This window comes from Panulirus ornatus, chromosome 52 (assembly GCF_036320965.1).
Source record: "Panulirus ornatus isolate Po-2019 chromosome 52, ASM3632096v1, whole genome shotgun sequence".
NCBI lineage: Eukaryota > Metazoa > Arthropoda > Malacostraca > Decapoda > Palinuridae > Panulirus > Panulirus ornatus.
Window position 1 is genome coordinate 16,807,416 of NC_092275.1, and position 18,735 is coordinate 16,826,150.

The 18,735-nt window shown below is 37.5% G+C and overlaps 2 protein-coding genes across 2 annotated transcripts in view; one reads left to right on the plus strand and one right to left on the minus strand.

The window, feature by feature from the left end:
• LOC139765122 (uncharacterized) overlaps positions 1-18,735 on the minus strand; it is an 804,219-nt gene that overhangs the window by 102,300 nt on the left and 683,184 nt on the right. The window lies entirely within an intron of this gene.
• Positions 1-18,735, plus strand: part of LOC139765121 (VWFA and cache domain-containing protein 1) — a 46,680-nt gene that overhangs the window by 21,365 nt on the left and 6,580 nt on the right. The window contains exons 15-22 of the mRNA XM_071692310.1: positions 629-872; positions 5,854-6,043; positions 8,223-8,352; positions 8,645-8,772; positions 10,669-10,824; positions 12,145-12,258; positions 14,356-14,938; positions 15,924-16,109. Of these exons, the coding sequence (XP_071548411.1) occupies positions 629-872; positions 5,854-6,043; positions 8,223-8,352; positions 8,645-8,772; positions 10,669-10,824; positions 12,145-12,258; positions 14,356-14,938; positions 15,924-16,109 (1,731 nt within the window). The remainder of the gene's footprint in view (positions 1-628; positions 873-5,853; positions 6,044-8,222; positions 8,353-8,644; positions 8,773-10,668; positions 10,825-12,144; positions 12,259-14,355; positions 14,939-15,923; positions 16,110-18,735) is intronic.

Below are 18,735 nucleotides of genomic sequence, written 5' to 3' on the forward strand. Positions count from 1 at the left end.
ACCAGATTCCCAATTCATCAGCTTCAGCAGCCCACCTTGCAGCCATTTGCTTTTGCTCACTAGCTTTGCATATAGTACATGAAGTCTTCTCTGACCACATCCCAATTCTAGTAACTACATCCACACAGCCACTGAATACATTTACAAACTACAGAAAGCAGATTGGCCAGTATTTATGCAGTATATGGAAACCAGAGTTTAGCTCGAGATAGATATGTAGTATCTGTGTTAAGAATAACACAAAGAATTATATTTAGTTCGTTAACCACATTATGGATGTCGTAATTAAGCTTTTTGTACATCGAGTTACACGCGTCTCAGTTCTGAGATACATCTTGAAACAGTGCTATCTGTGGATAGGCATGGAGAACTGGCCTTTCACAGTTTGGAATCTCAAAACCTGAGGGCAGACAGGACTCAAGATGTTTTGGAGACATTTCAGCATGTTAGAGAACCATATATGAAAACTTTTACTTATGACTGTTATAGTATGAGAGACAACTTTCTCTCTTTTCATACCCTGAACACTGTATCCCTCTTGAACTAATAAATGTATGTTTTGTTGATACACAAAAATTTCAGTATATCATGCACAATATGTTTTGATAACAGTAATATATCTTTACAGATGGCAGTACAGTCTTCCTGTCAGTTGGTTCATATGTGTCACCACTGAGCCAGATTGTTGGTGGACCAGAGACCTTAGGTGCTGTCCAGAGCATTACTGCATACCTTAGTGACAGTACACAACTGATTGCTAACCCAGGCTTAAGGCTGGGTGTGCGTACAGATGCAACTGCTCTCTATCAGATATCTGATTTATGGGAAAAGCAGTTCCATAGTAGTGAACTGAGTAAATATATTGTCAGAAGGTTTGTTTTACTATTTACATGCTTTTACTTGTAAAAGATTCACATCTTTTATATACCTGCTTGCCTTTTTCCATCTTAGTATTGTAGGATTAGGAAAAGAAGACCAGGCCTTTACGGAAAAGTCCTCACTTAACTCCTTCTGTCCCAACTCTTAAAGTAATGGTACAGAAAGGGAGGATGTATATACCCTTATTCCTGCCCATCTTAACCGTTTGGTACAACAAACAAGAAATTTGCTGGTGGTTGTTAGTATTTTATTTTCTCACTACAGGGGTAATATGAGATATTTGTATAGTATATTTAAGCTCATCATGTTTAGACAGGTAGGCAGTTCTAATACTTTTTTTTTTCTCCACTGGGCTTGTATAATACAAGCAAAAGTGTTCTTTACAGAGCATAATGGAGAAATGTTTGTTTTGGCTTGTGGACCAGTGCTTTTGGTATTTGTTTGATGTGCTTTACTCTTTTAGATTCAGTCTATTCTGGTTCTTGCAGTCTAGTCCTAATTGCTTTTATGCCACAAATTTCCAGCACACATATGCATTTATGCAAGTTTCTTTTATGCTTGACCTTCGTTTTTTGGGAAAGGGAATATAGGAGGAGGTGAATAAAGAAGAGAAGGTATGAGAAGGATTGGAAGAGAGAATTGTATAATAAGGATTGGAAAACCTTGCTGTTTACAAGTAATGGAAGTGTGTGTTTGTGGTTGGTAGGTGGGTGTCTTAAGAGGTGGTAGTACATTTACTGGTATGGAGGTTGTCATAAGCTATTGATGTGTAAATTCTAGAAATGTTTGGTTGGACTGCAAGATTGGGGAGGAAAATACATGTGTGTATGGTTATGCTTTTGCAAGGAAAGAAACAGAAGTAGAAAAGGTGGAGATAAAAAAAAAAAGAATTGGGAGGAATTAGAGGAGTGGAATGGGAAGTTTAAGGTGAGAGAAAAGCGATTCACCTTAGGAGCATGAATGCAAAGGTGGTTTATAATAAAATGGAAGGTATTGTGGGAGGATTGGGAATACCAAGTGTAAATGCAAATGAATTTGTGGAAGACTTGTGTGCTGAGAAAGTTATATCCCTGACATAAACAGTAGCATATGCTAATTTATAGATATACATGGAGAAGAGAGGAGGGAGAGATTATGTGTCAGATGAAAGAATGAGGAAGGAAGTGTTGGAATCAGAGGTAGGATGAAGTTATTAAATTCAGATCATTGTATGGTAATTATGAAGGTGAGGATAAGGACAGGTGATTGCATACATCTAGGGGGGTGTAAAGATAAGATAAGGGTAGGAATTATGCTACATGAAAAGGAAATGAGGCAGGATTACCAGGAGGAGGTAGAGGAAAATCTGGCTGAAAGTGGAGGTGAAGGATACATATTTATTCTTCTAGGAAAGTTTACTGAAGGCAACACAGGATGAGTGTGGGTGTGCTGGAAAAGAGGTAAAGAAGGCAGTAAGCAACAAGATGGAGGTATATATGAAGTCTGCAGAAAAGTTTGAAGGAGAAGTTAGGGATAGGATGATGTAGTTTAGGGAGTGCAATGAATGAGTTTAGAGGATGGTAAAGTAGGAAAAAAAAATGGAGAAAGATATGAAAAGAAAGTTAGAGAAAATTTTTACAGAAAGTAAGAAGCTATAGGAAGGGAGTGTAAAGAGAAGGGAATGGAAAAGTTGTGGAAGTGAAAGAAATAAGAGATGCAGGAGGTTGCCTTTTTGCTAAATCAAATGGGTGGTTGAAACTCTGAATACCAAAAATAGGGCTTATCCTTGAGATTCGTCTCCTTCAACCTTTATTTTATATTATCAGGCTGGCAGGTGCTTGTTCACAGGGACTTAATGACCATGCAGTAGCCTTCCCAGGTCTGGGATGTCACAGTGCTGTGAGGTTGTGTGAAGGAACTAACTATTACGGTCATTCATTGGCTTACTCTGACACATTAAATTCTAGTTGTCTGTGACTCAATGTAACTTTTTGGGCTCTTCACTTTAGTTTCAGGCCCTCTTTTAACAAGAGATGAGTGATTAAGGTATTAGTAGGTAGGAACATTTAGGCAGGAGATATGTAGAAACATTAGGTAGAAGTAGTTGGTAGAGGAACATAAGGCAAGAGCAGTGGTTAGTAGTAGTAGATTGGAACATCAGGTAAACACATTTGGTAGACATAGCTGATAGGAACAGTAGACATGAGCCTCTAGAAACACTGTACCAGAGATGCCCCTTCCAGTGCTCTGTCAAGAGTGAGGCAGTAAAGGCTAAGGAACAGCACTGAAGTTCACCAGTTAGGGAGATTTTTGGCATGGCCACCCCTTTGAGGGAGTCCCTGGAGTGAATGGGTATCAGAGATACAGATAGATAATTAGATACACAAGGAAAATCTGCAGACCCATGCACTGGAGAGCTCTAGTAAATTTGCCACTGGTTTAAAGAGGTGCATTGGACTTCAGGTGGGGGATATCATACTCTGGAGGGTCACTTGGAAGTGGTAGTGACTGAAGCTGAGTTGATGGCATATCAGTGGGAAAGGATTGACAGTTCCCTGGTTTTACCTGTTTTTGAATGTTTTGAATCTGGGTTGTAGCGTCCAGTCTTTGACAGACAGCACAACATCTGTGCATTGTTTAAAGAACAAGGTTTGTGTCTTTATCATCTTATGGAGATGATTAATCAAAGTCTTGTATCATTAGCACTAAACAAGCATTTTATTTAAGCAAGTTTTCCTGCTTAGAGTATGCATCGTTTATGCAGATATCCTGTCACAGACTAGGACTGTTGTCTGTGACTGTTATTAGGAGAGAATCCTCAGGTGGTTCTTTGTGCCAAAGAAGTCATCACCTTGCTGTCTTGATATCAGATTTTCAGTTCACAGGTGGTAGGGATCAGCACCATGATAATATTTTTTTGAATGTTTGGGCTTTGATATTTTTTTTTCTGTTCAAATCCTGGTTTTCAAGGTTTAGGATCTTAGCGATTTTTTTTTTTCTGTTTAGATCCTGGCTTTCAAGGTTTAGTATCTTAGATAGCCTAAACCTGAGTAAAACATCCCTGATACATACATACTAATGTGCCAGTCCTCTTTGCAAGATTTCTTGGATTTCTTTACACAGTTGTTGTTAATGATGTGGAATCCAGCTTCAATTTTAGGTTTTAAAATCTTCACCATTGAATTCATACTTGTTAGATGGACTTTTAGAAGAAATTTTGGAGAATGCATATCAGATAAATTTTTGATTGTTTGCCCTATCACTCTGAGACAATGCCTGGTGATTTAGTAATCTTATCAGGCTGCTCTAGGATGTTCTTAAAGTTTACTAGATGAGTATTATGTGTAGAGTATTTCTCTAGTTTTTTGATGACAAGAATGAAGCCTGTATAATTGTTGCATCACATAAAGAACAAGGTTTGTGCCTATATCATCTTATGGAGATGATTAGTCAAAGTCTTGTACCATTAGCACTAAACAAGCATTTTATTTAAGCAAGTTTTCCTGCTTAGAGTATGCTTCGTTTATGCAGATATCCTGTCACAGACTAGGACTATGTTGTCTGCGACTGTTATTAGGAGAGAATCCTTTGGCTGTGGTATTTAATATTGTTGTAAACCCCATGTGGAGTGGATTGAGATTCTTACTTTCTAATGATACATAATGTACTCATCTGAACCTAAATAGGAGCTCTTTAAGGTCCAGGGTTTAGTAGTCATCATTTATGGGCAAAATTGGTTTGAAACATGGCTAATGAAGCCTCAGTTTCTTATAGGTTTAAGATCAAGAGGAGGAGGTGGCAAAATGCATGTACTAAAGCCAAAATGAGATATTTGATTTAGGAATAAACCTACTTGAATACAGTCCTGCATAGTTTAATCATCTGATCATCATTCTTTTGGTCCAGTCCAAAGTTTTTAAGGTTTTCTTGATCTCACAGAAAATTATATAGAATGATTTGTTCATCCGGGCTTCATTAAACCCTTATCAGCAAGGAACATTTCTGGATGCAGGAAAAATCTTTGTACCTACATTTATCCTGGGTAGTCTGCTGGAGCACTTAATATAAGAAAAGTGGCATTTTCAAGGAATCTCATGGAATGAGATTAGTTAAAGGGGCCTTTAGAATTTGACAAATGCTGATGTTCAGAGACACCTCTGTTTGGATATGGTTTACCTCCTTTTTGTGGCTTTGGGTATGCTGCCTTTTAGAAGGGGATGGTCTGGTATGGGAGCATATTGTTGATAAGGGTATGCTTTTCTTTCGTCTTGTTTTTTAGGGATTCTTTCAATCTATGCTATTCATATGGGTATGCTCTCAGATTCTTGTAGGGTTCTGTCTCTAGGTGAGAAATTTAGGTTTTGAAGGACAAAGTCCCATTTCTCTATTTTAGGCATAGACCCTTGAACATTTTTTTTATTCCCCTTTTTCCTTTGAAATCTCAGTTTAATGATTCCTGACAATAGGCCTGAGCCACGGACTCTAGTGGTCAGAAAGTGAGAGTAGCAAGCTGCATCATGCTACCTTGCCTCCACGCCATGATGCCATCATTTCATAGTCCCTTGGAGTGAGCGTCTGTCAACTTCACCTGATTTACGATGGAGGTGTGGGTACATTTGATTTTAGGGGTTAAACTGAGTTTTAACTCCCAGTTGTGGAATAGCTTTCTTATATGCTTGTGGAATAGCTCTCTTATGTGCCATAATGCTCTGCATATGGTAAATAGATTTTTTTCATACCTCTTTTTCCATCAAAGGCCTGGTCTGAACTAAGCCTCTTTTCATGCTAGGAGCCATTGATGTGATTTTTATTTATATCCATTTGCCTTTCTTGCTGTATGAAATAACATCAGGAACAGATGAACAAGGGTTTCATTTATTCTTAACTAGTGCATGATGTATTTCTTAATAGGTTTAAGGTGTTTCTTACACATGTGGGATACTTCACACTGGTAGAATTAACTGGATTTTGTAACATTTACATTTGATATCACAGGTATGCTGCAGCACCTTCTGGAGTGACGCTCATGTTTCCTGGAACTCTATTGGATCGCACTTACGATCCTCGCTCACAAGCTTGGTATCTTGGTGCTTTGTCTGCACCAGGAAAGGTAGTCGTTTCAGCCCCATATCTTGATCCTGGTGGTGCTGGCTACATTGTCACAGTGTCACATACAGTGTATCAGGTAGGTTTATAGTCAATCATCACATATTGTGGCCCTTACAAAGTGATTCAAGGGAATAGTTGCATAGTGATTTGATAATTGTTTTATGGATAATAAACTCAGATGGAAAACTTTGTGCTAAGATGTTGGGGCTTATTTTGGGACAAAACTAGAAAAGCTAGTTTAGCCACTTGTTACATTATCCAGAAAAAGTAATGTGTTTTAATCATTACAGATACACAAAAAAGTAGTGGGGGGAGGGGAGAGACCAGGTGCTAATGGTTTGACACTTTGCAGTAGAGGAATGTTCAAGAATGCATTTTAACTTTGAATATTACAACACTTTTGATTTAGGCATATGGAGAGAGTTAGTTTTTGGTACTGCAGGTACATACTGTGTTGAAGATTTGTACACTAATTGTTTCTGTTTTGCTCATGCTCTTACCTATAATCTCAATCCTTGTTGGTTTGACATAACCTTTTTTAGGTAACTTAACTTTCTCTCCCTTGCTCTTTATTGAATAGGAACAACAAGGAGCAAATAATAGATTGAGAGTTAAATGTGAAACATAAAAGAGTCTCTCAACAGATGAAAAAGAGCAGTAGAAGAAAGTAATAAGAATATTTAAGATTCAGCCCAAGAGAGAGCATTTGAAGAGAGTAATGAAGATTTTTGAGATCAGCCTTGTCCAAGAAAATAATTTCCCGTAGACAATTAGTAACTAAAACTGGTATATCAGGCAATAACATTATTAAAACTACCAAGACTTAATGTATGGAAATGGAAGGAGAGATTTGAGGTATATCATGGAATGATGAACAAAATGACCTGAACCTTCATAAAGTTTAGATGAATTTAACTGAGGTAAGTGAATTGATAAGAAAATAAATTTGTCTTTATCTCTAAAGATGTAAGTACAAACACAACAGCATTCTGTGAAATCAAGAAATAATGAGAGACATTGATCACCAATTTAATGAAAGTATAAGGTAATGAAGAAGTTATCAAAAGATAAATTGCAGTGGATTAGTGAAAGAAGAGAATAGAAAAAGAGCAAAGAATAGCAGTAGGTAAGGAAAAAAAAATGCTGGAAGAAAACAATTAGATATGTACACAAAGAAATATTACAGTTGCAAGGGGAGAGAGAAAACATTAAGTAAAAATAATCTGCAGCATGGAAAGGAATCAAGTTTATTCTTATAGGTGATCAAGGCAAAGGTCAGTAAAACTTAGATAAGGCCACTTACAAGTGGAGAATACCAGCTGATTTTTCTGAGAACGAACAATAATCGATTGCAAAGCCAGTGATGTAATTAATGAGAAAGAGTTTAGACCAGGGATCCTGCAGCCTGAGGAACAAAAAGAGCTATGTCTTCAGAACTGCTTTGTATGTAAATTTGAAGTGTCAGACCATGGCAGAATTCTTGAGGACTCCAGAACCCTGATGCATGTAAATTTGGAATGTCAGTTATTGAGGTGTCAAACTGTACTACCTGTGAAGCACAAACACAAATACTGACACAGTGCAAAAACTTTTCCCATTTTGTTTTCTCAACCTTTGTACATATTCTGATACTTTTTACTTTACAAAATATAGAAGACAGTGTTTAGAAAGATGAAGAGAACTTAAACTATGCAGTGTAGAAAGAAGAAAAGACAAGACATTTAATAATTTATATGGCAACAAATAGTGGAAATTAAGAATAACATTCTAGGACAACATTTTCTGTTATAGAAGGAACAAAGTAAGTGAATCCACAAGAATTGTGTGGAATTTACCAGAAAGATACCAAACTCAAAATATATATAAGAGTCAAGCAGGAAAGACTGAGATTTTTCATTGTTTTGCCCATCAATATTAGTATTCTACAAGAAACAATCAAGAAATGGCTAAAAATTATTTCAAGGGAACCTAAAATAAGTGTAGAGAACCTTGCATTGCTAATGGTAGCAGTGATTAACACTTCTTTGAAGCAAGCAGGGTCTTTGGTAAGTAACCCAGCCATATACCAAAATCTCTTTGCAGGTACTCTCTCTTCTGCTTGCTTTCTCAGTTTCCTTTTGGTTTTATGGTTTCGTACTTTTTATTGAAACATTCTCACAATAGTAACATCAATTAGATTCTTAATTTTTGTTAAATAGCTTCAAAATTCAGAGGCAGTAAAAAGCTAAATAAATGTCTTTTTGTCTTTTCTCTAGGGACGATCAGCTGCAATGCATTCTCCTGCTGATCCAGTGGTTGCTGTGCTTGCAACAGATTTCAGTCTTGGCTACTTGTATAAACTATTACTTGACCTAGAGCCAGCTTGTGGAACAGATGGCACTACTGGTAAGTTTTCAGAGTAATGATTTGTGCAATATGTCTCTATTGATAAGTTACTGCGTATTTTTAAGAGAAAAACAGTGATAATCTTTCATAAACATTTGCTACTAGATCTTTTACATTAAATCCATTACCCTATGTCAGTTGTATGAACAGGATTGTGGTAAGGTTTTCGAAGAGTAACCATTCCATTTTCATGCTTGACTAGTCACATGAATTGTGATATCACTTTTTCAGAATGAGCTGATGGCAGTGATTTATGTATAATTGTAAATTCAAACCACTGATCTGTTTACAGTGAAAGGCAGCACTGTGCGGTGTTTCTTGGTGAATAGTGAAGGGTACCTGGTGGCGCATCCATCCATGCTGATACCTTCCACTTCATCTAACCTTGCCTCTGACATTCCACCACACATCACACACCAGGTGGGACATGCATGAGAGATATCATTTGTGCTGTAAATCATTATTTTAGTCAAAGAATGTAAGGCATACTATCTATATATGAGTAATAGTTGAAGTAGCATTAATACCTTTATCTTTTCCAATGACCTATAAACTAAAGACTCAATTATCCTCTTCCAGCTTGTGCGTATTTCTGGATGAAAGACAAAATGTTTGGATAAGTCTTGTGCACTAGTCAACTGAGATGCATCCAATTTAGTCAGAAATATCCATTGCAGTGTTTCCTTTACTGTTACAGTAATACAGTGCAGTGTAACATTTCAGAAAGACATTTGATTTGTTCATCGATTACTTCATGGCACTGTTTAATCAGTACAAAGGAATAGGAATACTGCACTGCATTTTTTATATTCTGTACTACCCTGAATATTTAAGTTCCTTTTGTGGCTAGGAGCTTTTTTGACTGGGTATTTACAGTTTTTTAATAAAAATCAAATGGTAGGAAGAAACAGCTGGATTGTTCTTTTGCTTAGGTACAGATCAAACATAGAGGATAAGTGGTAGTGCTTCTGCACCACCAAACTGGTGATGGCTAGATCCTTATAGACCACCTTATTTATTTGCGAAGCCCCAACCTAGAATTCTTGGGTACTGGAATTTACACAAGGATTTTCTCAAATGCTTCCACAGTTGAAGGTTTGGAAGATGGCTAACAGATAATCTTTTACATAACTGATATTCATCCCTCTGCTTAAAGATGCAGCAATTGGTCTGGAAAGCCTTACAGTCCTTTCAATAAAAATTTTATGTTCCAGTCAAGACTTGAACCTTATCTTGCGAGTTCTTCTCTAGCCATTTTCCTGACATACTTATTGTAAGAGTTCCTTTCAAGAACCCTTATATCTGGGTTTTGGTATAAATATGACAGGCCATGTCTGGGATAAACAGTGATCTTTCTTTTTGAGGAGACCGGTTACTTCTCCTCGTCTTAGGTGGGAGCTTTCTTGAGTTGTAGACCTTTTACAGGCATTTAACTTTTCTGGCAGTTTAGCTCCTCGACTCCTTATGAAAACCCTTTTCCTTACAACCTTGGACTCTGCAAGCAGAGTTAGTGCATTGCACACTATATCCAGACACAAGAATCTTCTTGCTTATATGACAACATTGTATGTGGCAAGATAACCCAAACTCTAGATTTTTTGGCAAGAATAAAACTACTAGATTCAAAAACAGCCCTTCAGTCATCACTTCTAGGAGACTTTATCAAGATTACATCATGTCTTATGCCCAGTTTAACTTCTAAGAGACCCTTTGGACTTCATTAGAAATTACGGAAGGGACCATTTATTTGTGCACTCTGGAACTCTGAAACCTCTTCCAGTGAGGAATATCTTTATTTGGCTTCAGAACTCTTTTATTTGCTCAGCCTGAGCTTTATACTAGAGCGTACAAGGAAGCTCACCTCTAGCCATTCTCAGGAATCTTTCAATGGAAGAGATGAAGAAAAGTGGTCTTGGACAATCACATACCACCTTTGTCTGACTGTGCATAGGTTTAGACATTGTAGATATATCCTGTGTGTTTCTGACATTTCTTTCTTCAGGGTAGACATATTCCTGTGTGCCTCTGAATTACCATTGAAGGTACATTTTTTGCTTTAATTTTTGTTTTCTGTCTGAAAGTTTTTCTCAAAACCCTCTCCTTCATGCAGGTATGGTTTTATGCTAGTAGGACAGATCACAGAGGAAACATATGTAGGTTTTGTAAAGTGAAATCCTTTTTTCCCTGAGGCTTTGTTGTGGTCATTATAAATATTCCTGTTTGGATCTAAGCATCAGTCAGTTAACTGGAAGTGTAACCTTTAGAGAAAGCCTATCATGGCTTAATGCTGATTTTCTAAGTAGTATTATTTCTTAGGAGCCTGTTGTGTCCATGGAGTTGCTGGCAGGGGGTGAAGGCCTACTGACTAAAACCTCCTGTGGTCGCTGGTGGCATGGAGCTAGTGAGAGGCATTACTCTCTTCGTCTTCCTTCTGGCCAAGTTGTTGCATCATCTGGTCCTGGGACTGGACAGGTAAGTTTTGTCAGGAGTAGACCAGGTTGCATTTATTATCTACCTCACTGATGTGGGAAACCAGTTAAGTATAATAATAGTAATAATGATAATAATAATGATAATAATAATAATAATAATAATGATACTAACAATAAAAAGAAGACAGAAGGTGCTTTTACGTGCAGAATGACAATTGTATTAATGAAAAACATACAGGAACAATTATGCAGTACTTTGTGAGTAAAGTCTGTGAAATACATTTCTACTATGTCATCTCTTCCAGCATGAATTAGGTTCAAATGGGCTGTTGTTGCCAATGATAAAATTTTGAGAAATGACGTGTATGTTGTAGATGGGCATTTCTTTCACCATTAATTTAGTAAGTGTGTTTTTTAAGGACTTAAAAACCATATGCTGCTTGCTTATTATTAGTATGTGACACAGCTAAAGAGATAGTAGGAGTGACAGATGTGGCATTTTAATCACTGAACAAAGTGTTTTGAAACCTGCTGATATGGATGAAGTATTTACATCTTAAGATGACAAACACCCAAATTTATCATTTGAAATATCCTTGTTGACCAAATTTCAGTCACAAATGTCTATCAAAGTGTTTAGTTAGTCAGTAGCCTTGGCCATTTTGCAGTGAATTTTCCTGAAGCCCCTTCCCAAGATCTGCTTTGCCATGCTAGTCTTTTTGACTCTCACACTATATTTGAAGGCCATTTTTTTTTCATTATTATTATCAAAGTAGCAAAAACTGTAAGATAGATATCTTACAATTTTGTATCTTGCAAAAGTGTTGTGCTAAGTGGCAACATATTTGTATTTAGTGTATAGTGAGTACAGAGTGGTAATGAATGCAGGCTGATGGAGAGGGCTGACCTGGGTGCGCTGAAATGATTCAGGCATATATAGATGATGAGCGAAGAGATAGTGAAGAAGAGGTTCTATCTGTTAGAGGTGGAGATAAGGAGGGGAGACCTAGAGGGAAATGCAAGGATGGAATAAAGAAGGCATTGTGTTATCGAGGGAAGAAAAAAGTGTGCAGTACACAGAAAGAATTCGAGTGATGCAGTATACAGGGGGGCAATGTACTATTAATGGGATGAACCAACACTTATGGAGTAGTATTTGGGACTTGACTATGGTTGGTACCATTTTGTTTTCAGGGATTTATACTTGACAACAAGAGACTGGACACGAGTGAATGAGGATATTTTTGATTTCTCTTCACATCAGTTAAATGGGAAAAGCGGTTAGGAATTATTTTTCTTTTCCATAGAAACAGATACAATCTATGTATATATATTTATGTTTTCTTACTTCATTCTGCAGGTAGACAACTCTTGTTTGCGATATGCTCTCACTGCTGTGCCTGGGACCAACCTTATCTTGGGCATCATTAATGAGACCTGCACCCCAGCTGTAGCCTTCTGCCCTTGTAGTATGGTATGGATTTTGTATTCCATCATGATGAAGTATAAACATTATAAACATATACAGCTACGTAGTGTATACATTTATAATGCATTTTACATATATCTGTATAAGAGTACAGGTACACCACCAAATTTTGGGCAACTGATGGTTCGGCACCTCCTTTAGTCTGGACAGAATTATGTGAGGGAACTTGAAATTACAGCGGCCACCAGACTAGTTTACTAGGTAGCCACAGATGGTGTTGTGTGAAGGGCGCACTTAATTACATTTACACTGCACTTGTTGGTGGTGATACTGCAATTCTGTGAGATTCTTAGCTTATTTTGCTTAAATCTAACCCTAGCTATGGCTTCTAAGACATATGAGAGTGTCACTCATGGTGTCGGATGTAAACTCCAGTTCATATCAATCCAAGATAAAGTAGAACTGTTGAAAAAAATGGGCCATGGTGTTTCGTTGCGTAAGCTGTGCGCCATCTACAGTATTGGTTCATCAACTGTTTATGATATAAAGGAGCAAAGGAAGAAAATATTGAAATTCTATGCAGACAGCAATTCCAAGAAGCAAATGATTAGAAAAACTATGAAAGATGGTAAGAGTACTGTGCACGATCGAGTGATGGAATGGTTTCGACAGCGTCAGAGTGATGGAGTGGACTTGTCAAGTAGCATGATAATGGACCAGGCTAAGTTGTTCCATAAAGAACTTAAATTACAACATGAGTGTGACTATAGTGAAGGATGGCTTCAAAGATTGAAGAAGCATCATGGAATTTCCATGAATAAAGTGCGCGGAGAAAAGCAGTCTGCAAACTATGAAGGAGCTGCCGAGTATGTGGACGAATTTGCAAAACTTGTAGCAGGCGAGCACCTCAGTCCTGAGCAGGTGTATAATGCAAGTGAAACTGCATTATTCTGGTGATGCACACCAAGGAAAACACCAACAACAGAAGACGAAGAAGACCCCACAAGATTCAAGCAATCTAAGGACAGACTTACCATCTTAGGGTGCTGACTTTTAATATTTGTTTTATTTAAATTCTAGCAGTCCATGGTATACTTTAGACGCATAGGAGATGTATAATTAGTGGGTTAGAGGTGTGTTGATGAATTATTATTACGTGACCACAGTTGGCCCGGCAAAATGGTTAATCTGGCAAGGCTTTGGATCCAAGAGTGATGGAAAATCAGTGGTGTACCTGTTTATATTAATGCAGTGGTCTGACAGGGTTCAAATCCTGGAGATTATAAGATGCTCATCAAAACCCATAGAAAAATTATTTAAGATTAATCTGATCATTTACAGGCATATTCACCCAGTGGGTCTATACATGATCTCATGCACTCATACCTAAGAGGCACATATAAAGTTGTTATGAGCATGAGGAATTAAACATAATAATCATAAGTGTTCATATTCAAATGGAAAAGTTAAAGGATGCAAAACAGATAGTAATCTAAGAAATAGTAATGGAAATGCAGGAAGTAAGAGCAGGCTGAAAAAAATGTGATGGATACACTTTGGTTAAAGTGATTGTCATCAGAATTAAGCACAGGCTGCTAAAAAGCACATTAAAGTGATGGTACTAATGCAGTTATGAATTTATATAAGAAAGTTATTCAGAGTGCAAGTAACAAGTGCTGATATGAAAAGGGTGCTTTGATAGAAAGGAATAAACTCACCCTGATGATGCCATAACTGATTCGCTTAAACTGCTGGAAGGTTGCAGCATTAATGTGTACATAAAGTAATGAAGTTTACTATTGATTCACACAGGACAAAGAATATGAAACAAACAAACAAACTACAGATACAAAGGAGAGAGTGTAATAATAGCAGGAAGTAGTAAGTTTAGAATTAGGGAAGAAATATACAATATCATTCCAATCATCTCTTTCCTTTTGAATGACTGAGAATATGCATACTTTCACAGTTACTTATGTATATCCATTTATTTTATTGTCGTTCTGTTTTCAGCAGTTTTATTAAAAAAAGTTATATATGTCGACTTTCTGATTTACCCCTTTTGGGTTTTTGTTATGAATATCTTCATCTTTGAAAGAAATTAAGTATAGCATATCGATAATTTTTTATTCTCTTTTGCAGGAGGATAGGTTGTGTCTGTATTGTCAGTTGGTAGAGGCAGGGGCATGTGAGTGTCCCTGTGAGTGTCCTTTATCCTCACACCCATGTACTACTTCCATTGCTGATGCTCCTACAACTCCCACCCACTCCTCATCGTCATCAGGTTCCCTTAATAACCATTCGAGTGATTTTCATAACCAGCTTTGGCAAACATACTTTGATATTGGTTTCACAAATGGCCAGCCTGTGCCTCAAGTCTTGGAATTAACAACACAGCCTCCAGACCTGGCTCCCACCTGTGGTCGCACTCCAGAAGTTGCCATACCACTTCAGTATTCCATAGGCATGTTAGCTCATCTTGATGCATGTCTGTCTGTGTCATGTGGAGCTCATGTTACTCAAAGGTCTTGTTTAGGTGTTATTGGCTGTGTTTGGTGTTCCATGACAAGTGATGGAGAGTCACTCATAGCACACCCGCATTGTATGGAAGTGCATCATTGTTATGGGGGTATTCTTGGAGGCCCTTCACCTTATCCTCATGGACTTGCAACCCTCCCTCATTTAGATAACACCCATGGAGGATCTGGAAACCCCATTGGACCTGGTAAGAAACCTTTTCTCTTCTTAGATTTAACTCTGACCATTAGAAAAATCATAAAATGGTCTTTGAAATTAGGGTTCATGAAATTGAAGTGATTCACAAAACTTTATAAAATTTTGGGATAATATGAAATGATATGAATGAATTAAGCAGTATGTTGATTTAAATGAAATATAAATGTATTCTATGTTTGAAAAAATTAGTGTTGGATAGAAAACTAAACTATTGGTATATTGATTTTAGGCAGTTTGAATTTTTGTTTACAAATAATTTGTATGTGAGCAAATGAAAAGAGTAGAAGATATTGACAGCTAACAATGGACTGAACCAGGGCATTTGAAGCATTTGGGGTAAACCATGGAAAGGTCTGTTATTAGATGGCCTTGATTAGGGCCTCAGCTGCCCGTGCTGTCTAAGCTTAAAAAAGAAAAATGTAGAGCATGTGGTGGAGGATTTGTGGTTGAAGAAGATATTTAATAGAATAGTACTGAAGAATGTACAAGGAGCAGAGGTAGATTATAGAAATGGATGAAGTAGTGAGAAAATTGATTTATGTTGGGAATATTTCAGATAGAAGTGCTAGAGGAATGAGGAGGGATGGGCATGGTGTAAGTATTTTGTGAATGGAGATGGTATGATTGGATATGTTAATCTAACTTGACGAACCAATTTAGCTTGTAAATTGAAAACCTGAGAAGTATTTTCTTTAGTGCTATGTCCATGTTTCTCTTTAACTCACTGGACGTGAGTTGAGGATGTATGTAAATGATGACCACTGGCTGCATGTACTTGATCCACCCCAATTATTGGGAACATAATAATGATAATGGATAGATAGACTCACTGATGACAGATTGATAGATAGATAGATAGATATATAGACAGATAGACAGATAGGTAGATAGATAGGTATTTGATTGTTATGTATATATATATTTAAATGGTTATACGTTTTGTGACCTTTATACATTCTAATTATTTTCTGCAGTGGCTGGTGGCATTATGGCAGTTTTCTTAGTGGTAGCTTTGGCAGTTTACTGTTACCGTCAACATGTAGGAGGTAGCAGTCGATCGCTTTACACTCCAGCGAGCTTCCAGACCAGGCAACACCAACATCCAATTTACCAGTCACAACCTACCCATGAAATTGATAATGGAAATGAAGATCTTTTAGGTATGTTAGAGATGTTATTGATAAAGAGTATCGAATAGATGAATAGATACGTATGTTATCCATTCAGATTTAAGAGAAAGAATAATGTTGCTACCCACGTGTTTCCGGTGTATTGTAGAAGGCAATAAAGGGCTGGAGCAGGGATCCAGAAATCCTCACAGACATCGACTTCTCTTTTTACAGTTTCCTTAATATACCCAGGACCTTTGCCTCCTCACTCACCTTATGATTCAATTCAGCTCCCATAATTTTACCTGCTACTTTTCCCACTCCCAGGTATCTACAGCATTCCACTTCCTTGAAGTTCTTTCTTTTCAAACACACACTCTGACTAACCTTTCTCTTTCCCCTTGCTAAACATCATAACCTTACTTTTATGCGCATTAACTCTCAACTTTCTCCATTCTCACACTCTCCTAAACTCATACACCAACTTTTTCAGTTTCTCATTTAAGTTGCTACCAGAACCCAGTCACCTCCCAGCCCCCAACTCCAGAATACTTCTCTCCATGACCCTCACATTTACATCCCCCATCAATCTATCCATAAACATTAATGGTGACCTCATATACCCTTGATGCAAACCTTCCTTCTGTAGGAACCACTCACCTTCTTCCCTTTTTACTTGCACTCATACCTCTTCTCTCACTTAAAACATCTTACTACTGCTAGTACCTTTCCTCCCAGACCAAAGTCAATAGCACTTTCCTCAACTCTTTCAACCATATGTGCATTTTCAAGATGCGTAAGTGCCATTTACAAATCCCTATCCATTAGTATTTCTCAAAGAAATTCACTTTGTATATATGTTTGTTGACCCACACACATTGTTTTATTCTTTATTGTCAAAGTAGTTGTCATTTGCTTGACTTGATAGCCAAAACAATGTGCAGAATTCTGTCTACAAACAGTCTCTCCTCGTTACAAATAACACTTGACAATGATCAACTCACACCGCTCATTCATGGTAACTAGATTTTCCTTTGGTGAGCACTATGTGCTAGTCCTGCTTTTTGGCAAAATGATAGGAGCAATAGATATGAGTAGTAGGTAGGAATGTTTAGAAAGGAGCATTAGGTAGAAACATTTGGTAGAAGCATTTGATAGCAGCATTAGGTAGAAGTAGTCAGTAGGAACATTAGGTAGAAGCTTCTGCAAACACTACGCTGGAGTTGCCTTCTGCCAGTGGCCTGTTCAGGGTAAGGCACTAAAGGCTAAGAAGCGGCATTGGAGTTCACTAGTTATGTAGACTCTGTTGCCATGGCCACCCCGTTTAGGGAGTTCCTGGAGGTAAAAGGTGTCAGAGCAATAGCTAGATAGATACAAAATTAGTGTACTTCTTAAAAATAGATTAATTATTGATCATGACCCTGTTGTAAAGTTTAAGTCACATGAGTTTCCACTTCATAGTCCTTTTACTTGATATGGATGCATTTATAATATTCATGTGACTACAAGTCACTGCATATTACATAAATTTGTATTAGCACCTTTCTTCACCATATACTCATCAATATATTTCTTAGGTTCTCCACTGTACCAACAGTCCCTGTGTATTTTGGATATACTCAAAGTATTTCTTCTCATCTGTTTTTTTTTTCATCAGCTTGCAGTATTTTACTTCAAAATTGTAGACAGCATGATGATTTAGCTTAGAGAGTAAATTTAATAAAAGCAAGCTTATTTGGTTACACAGGGCAGAGGGACAGTTTGGTTGAGTGAATGGAGAAAACTTGGAAGTGAGGTCAGGCAGTGAATCTGGTAGCAAATGGATCTTTGCAAGCAGAAGTGAGTCTTAGGGTGGGTGAGGAAGCTAAAGTTCTTGAAGCATTGAGGAATGTGTGGAAAGAGAGTTTGTTATCTAGGGAGGTGAAATTGGGTATGTTTGAAGGTATAGTAGCCCCATTGTTGTTGTATGGATGCAAGACATGGGTTATGGATAAGAATGTGCAGAGGTTGGATGTATTGGAAATGAAATGTTAAAGGACAATATATGGTGTACGGTGTTTTGATTAAATACTAAAAGAGTAAGAGAGAGGTGTGTTGATAAGAATGTGGTGGAGAGTGAAAGAGGGTGTGCTGAAATGATTTAGACATGTGGAAAGAATGAGTGAGGTGAGGTTTACAGAGAGGATATATGTGTCAGAAGTGGAGGGGAAAAGGAGAAAGGGGAAAACAAATTGGAGACAGAAGGGTGGAGTGAAAAATATTTTGAGTGGATGGGGCCTGAACATGTAGGAGATGAAAGGCATGCACAGGATAGAGTAAATTGGAATATGTGGTGAACAGTTGGTGATGTGTTGTCAGTGTACTGAACCAGAGTATGGGAAGTGGCTGGGAAAAGCCATGGAAAGGTCTTTGAGGCTTAGTTATGATTAAGAGGCTGTGGTTTCAGTGCATTGCACATAACAGCTAGAGAGTGGATGTGAGTGAATGCAGCCTTTCTTTGTCTGTTCCTGGCACTACCTCTCTAATGTGGGAAATGGGGGACGAGTATGAAAAAAAGAAACAAAAACCGATGATTTAGCTCCCTTGAGTTTCCCAATTCAGGGTGGTAAGACAGTAATTGGGAAGTCTAAAGAATAGTTTTCTGGAAATTAAGTGATGAAATGAGGTAATGTATTAG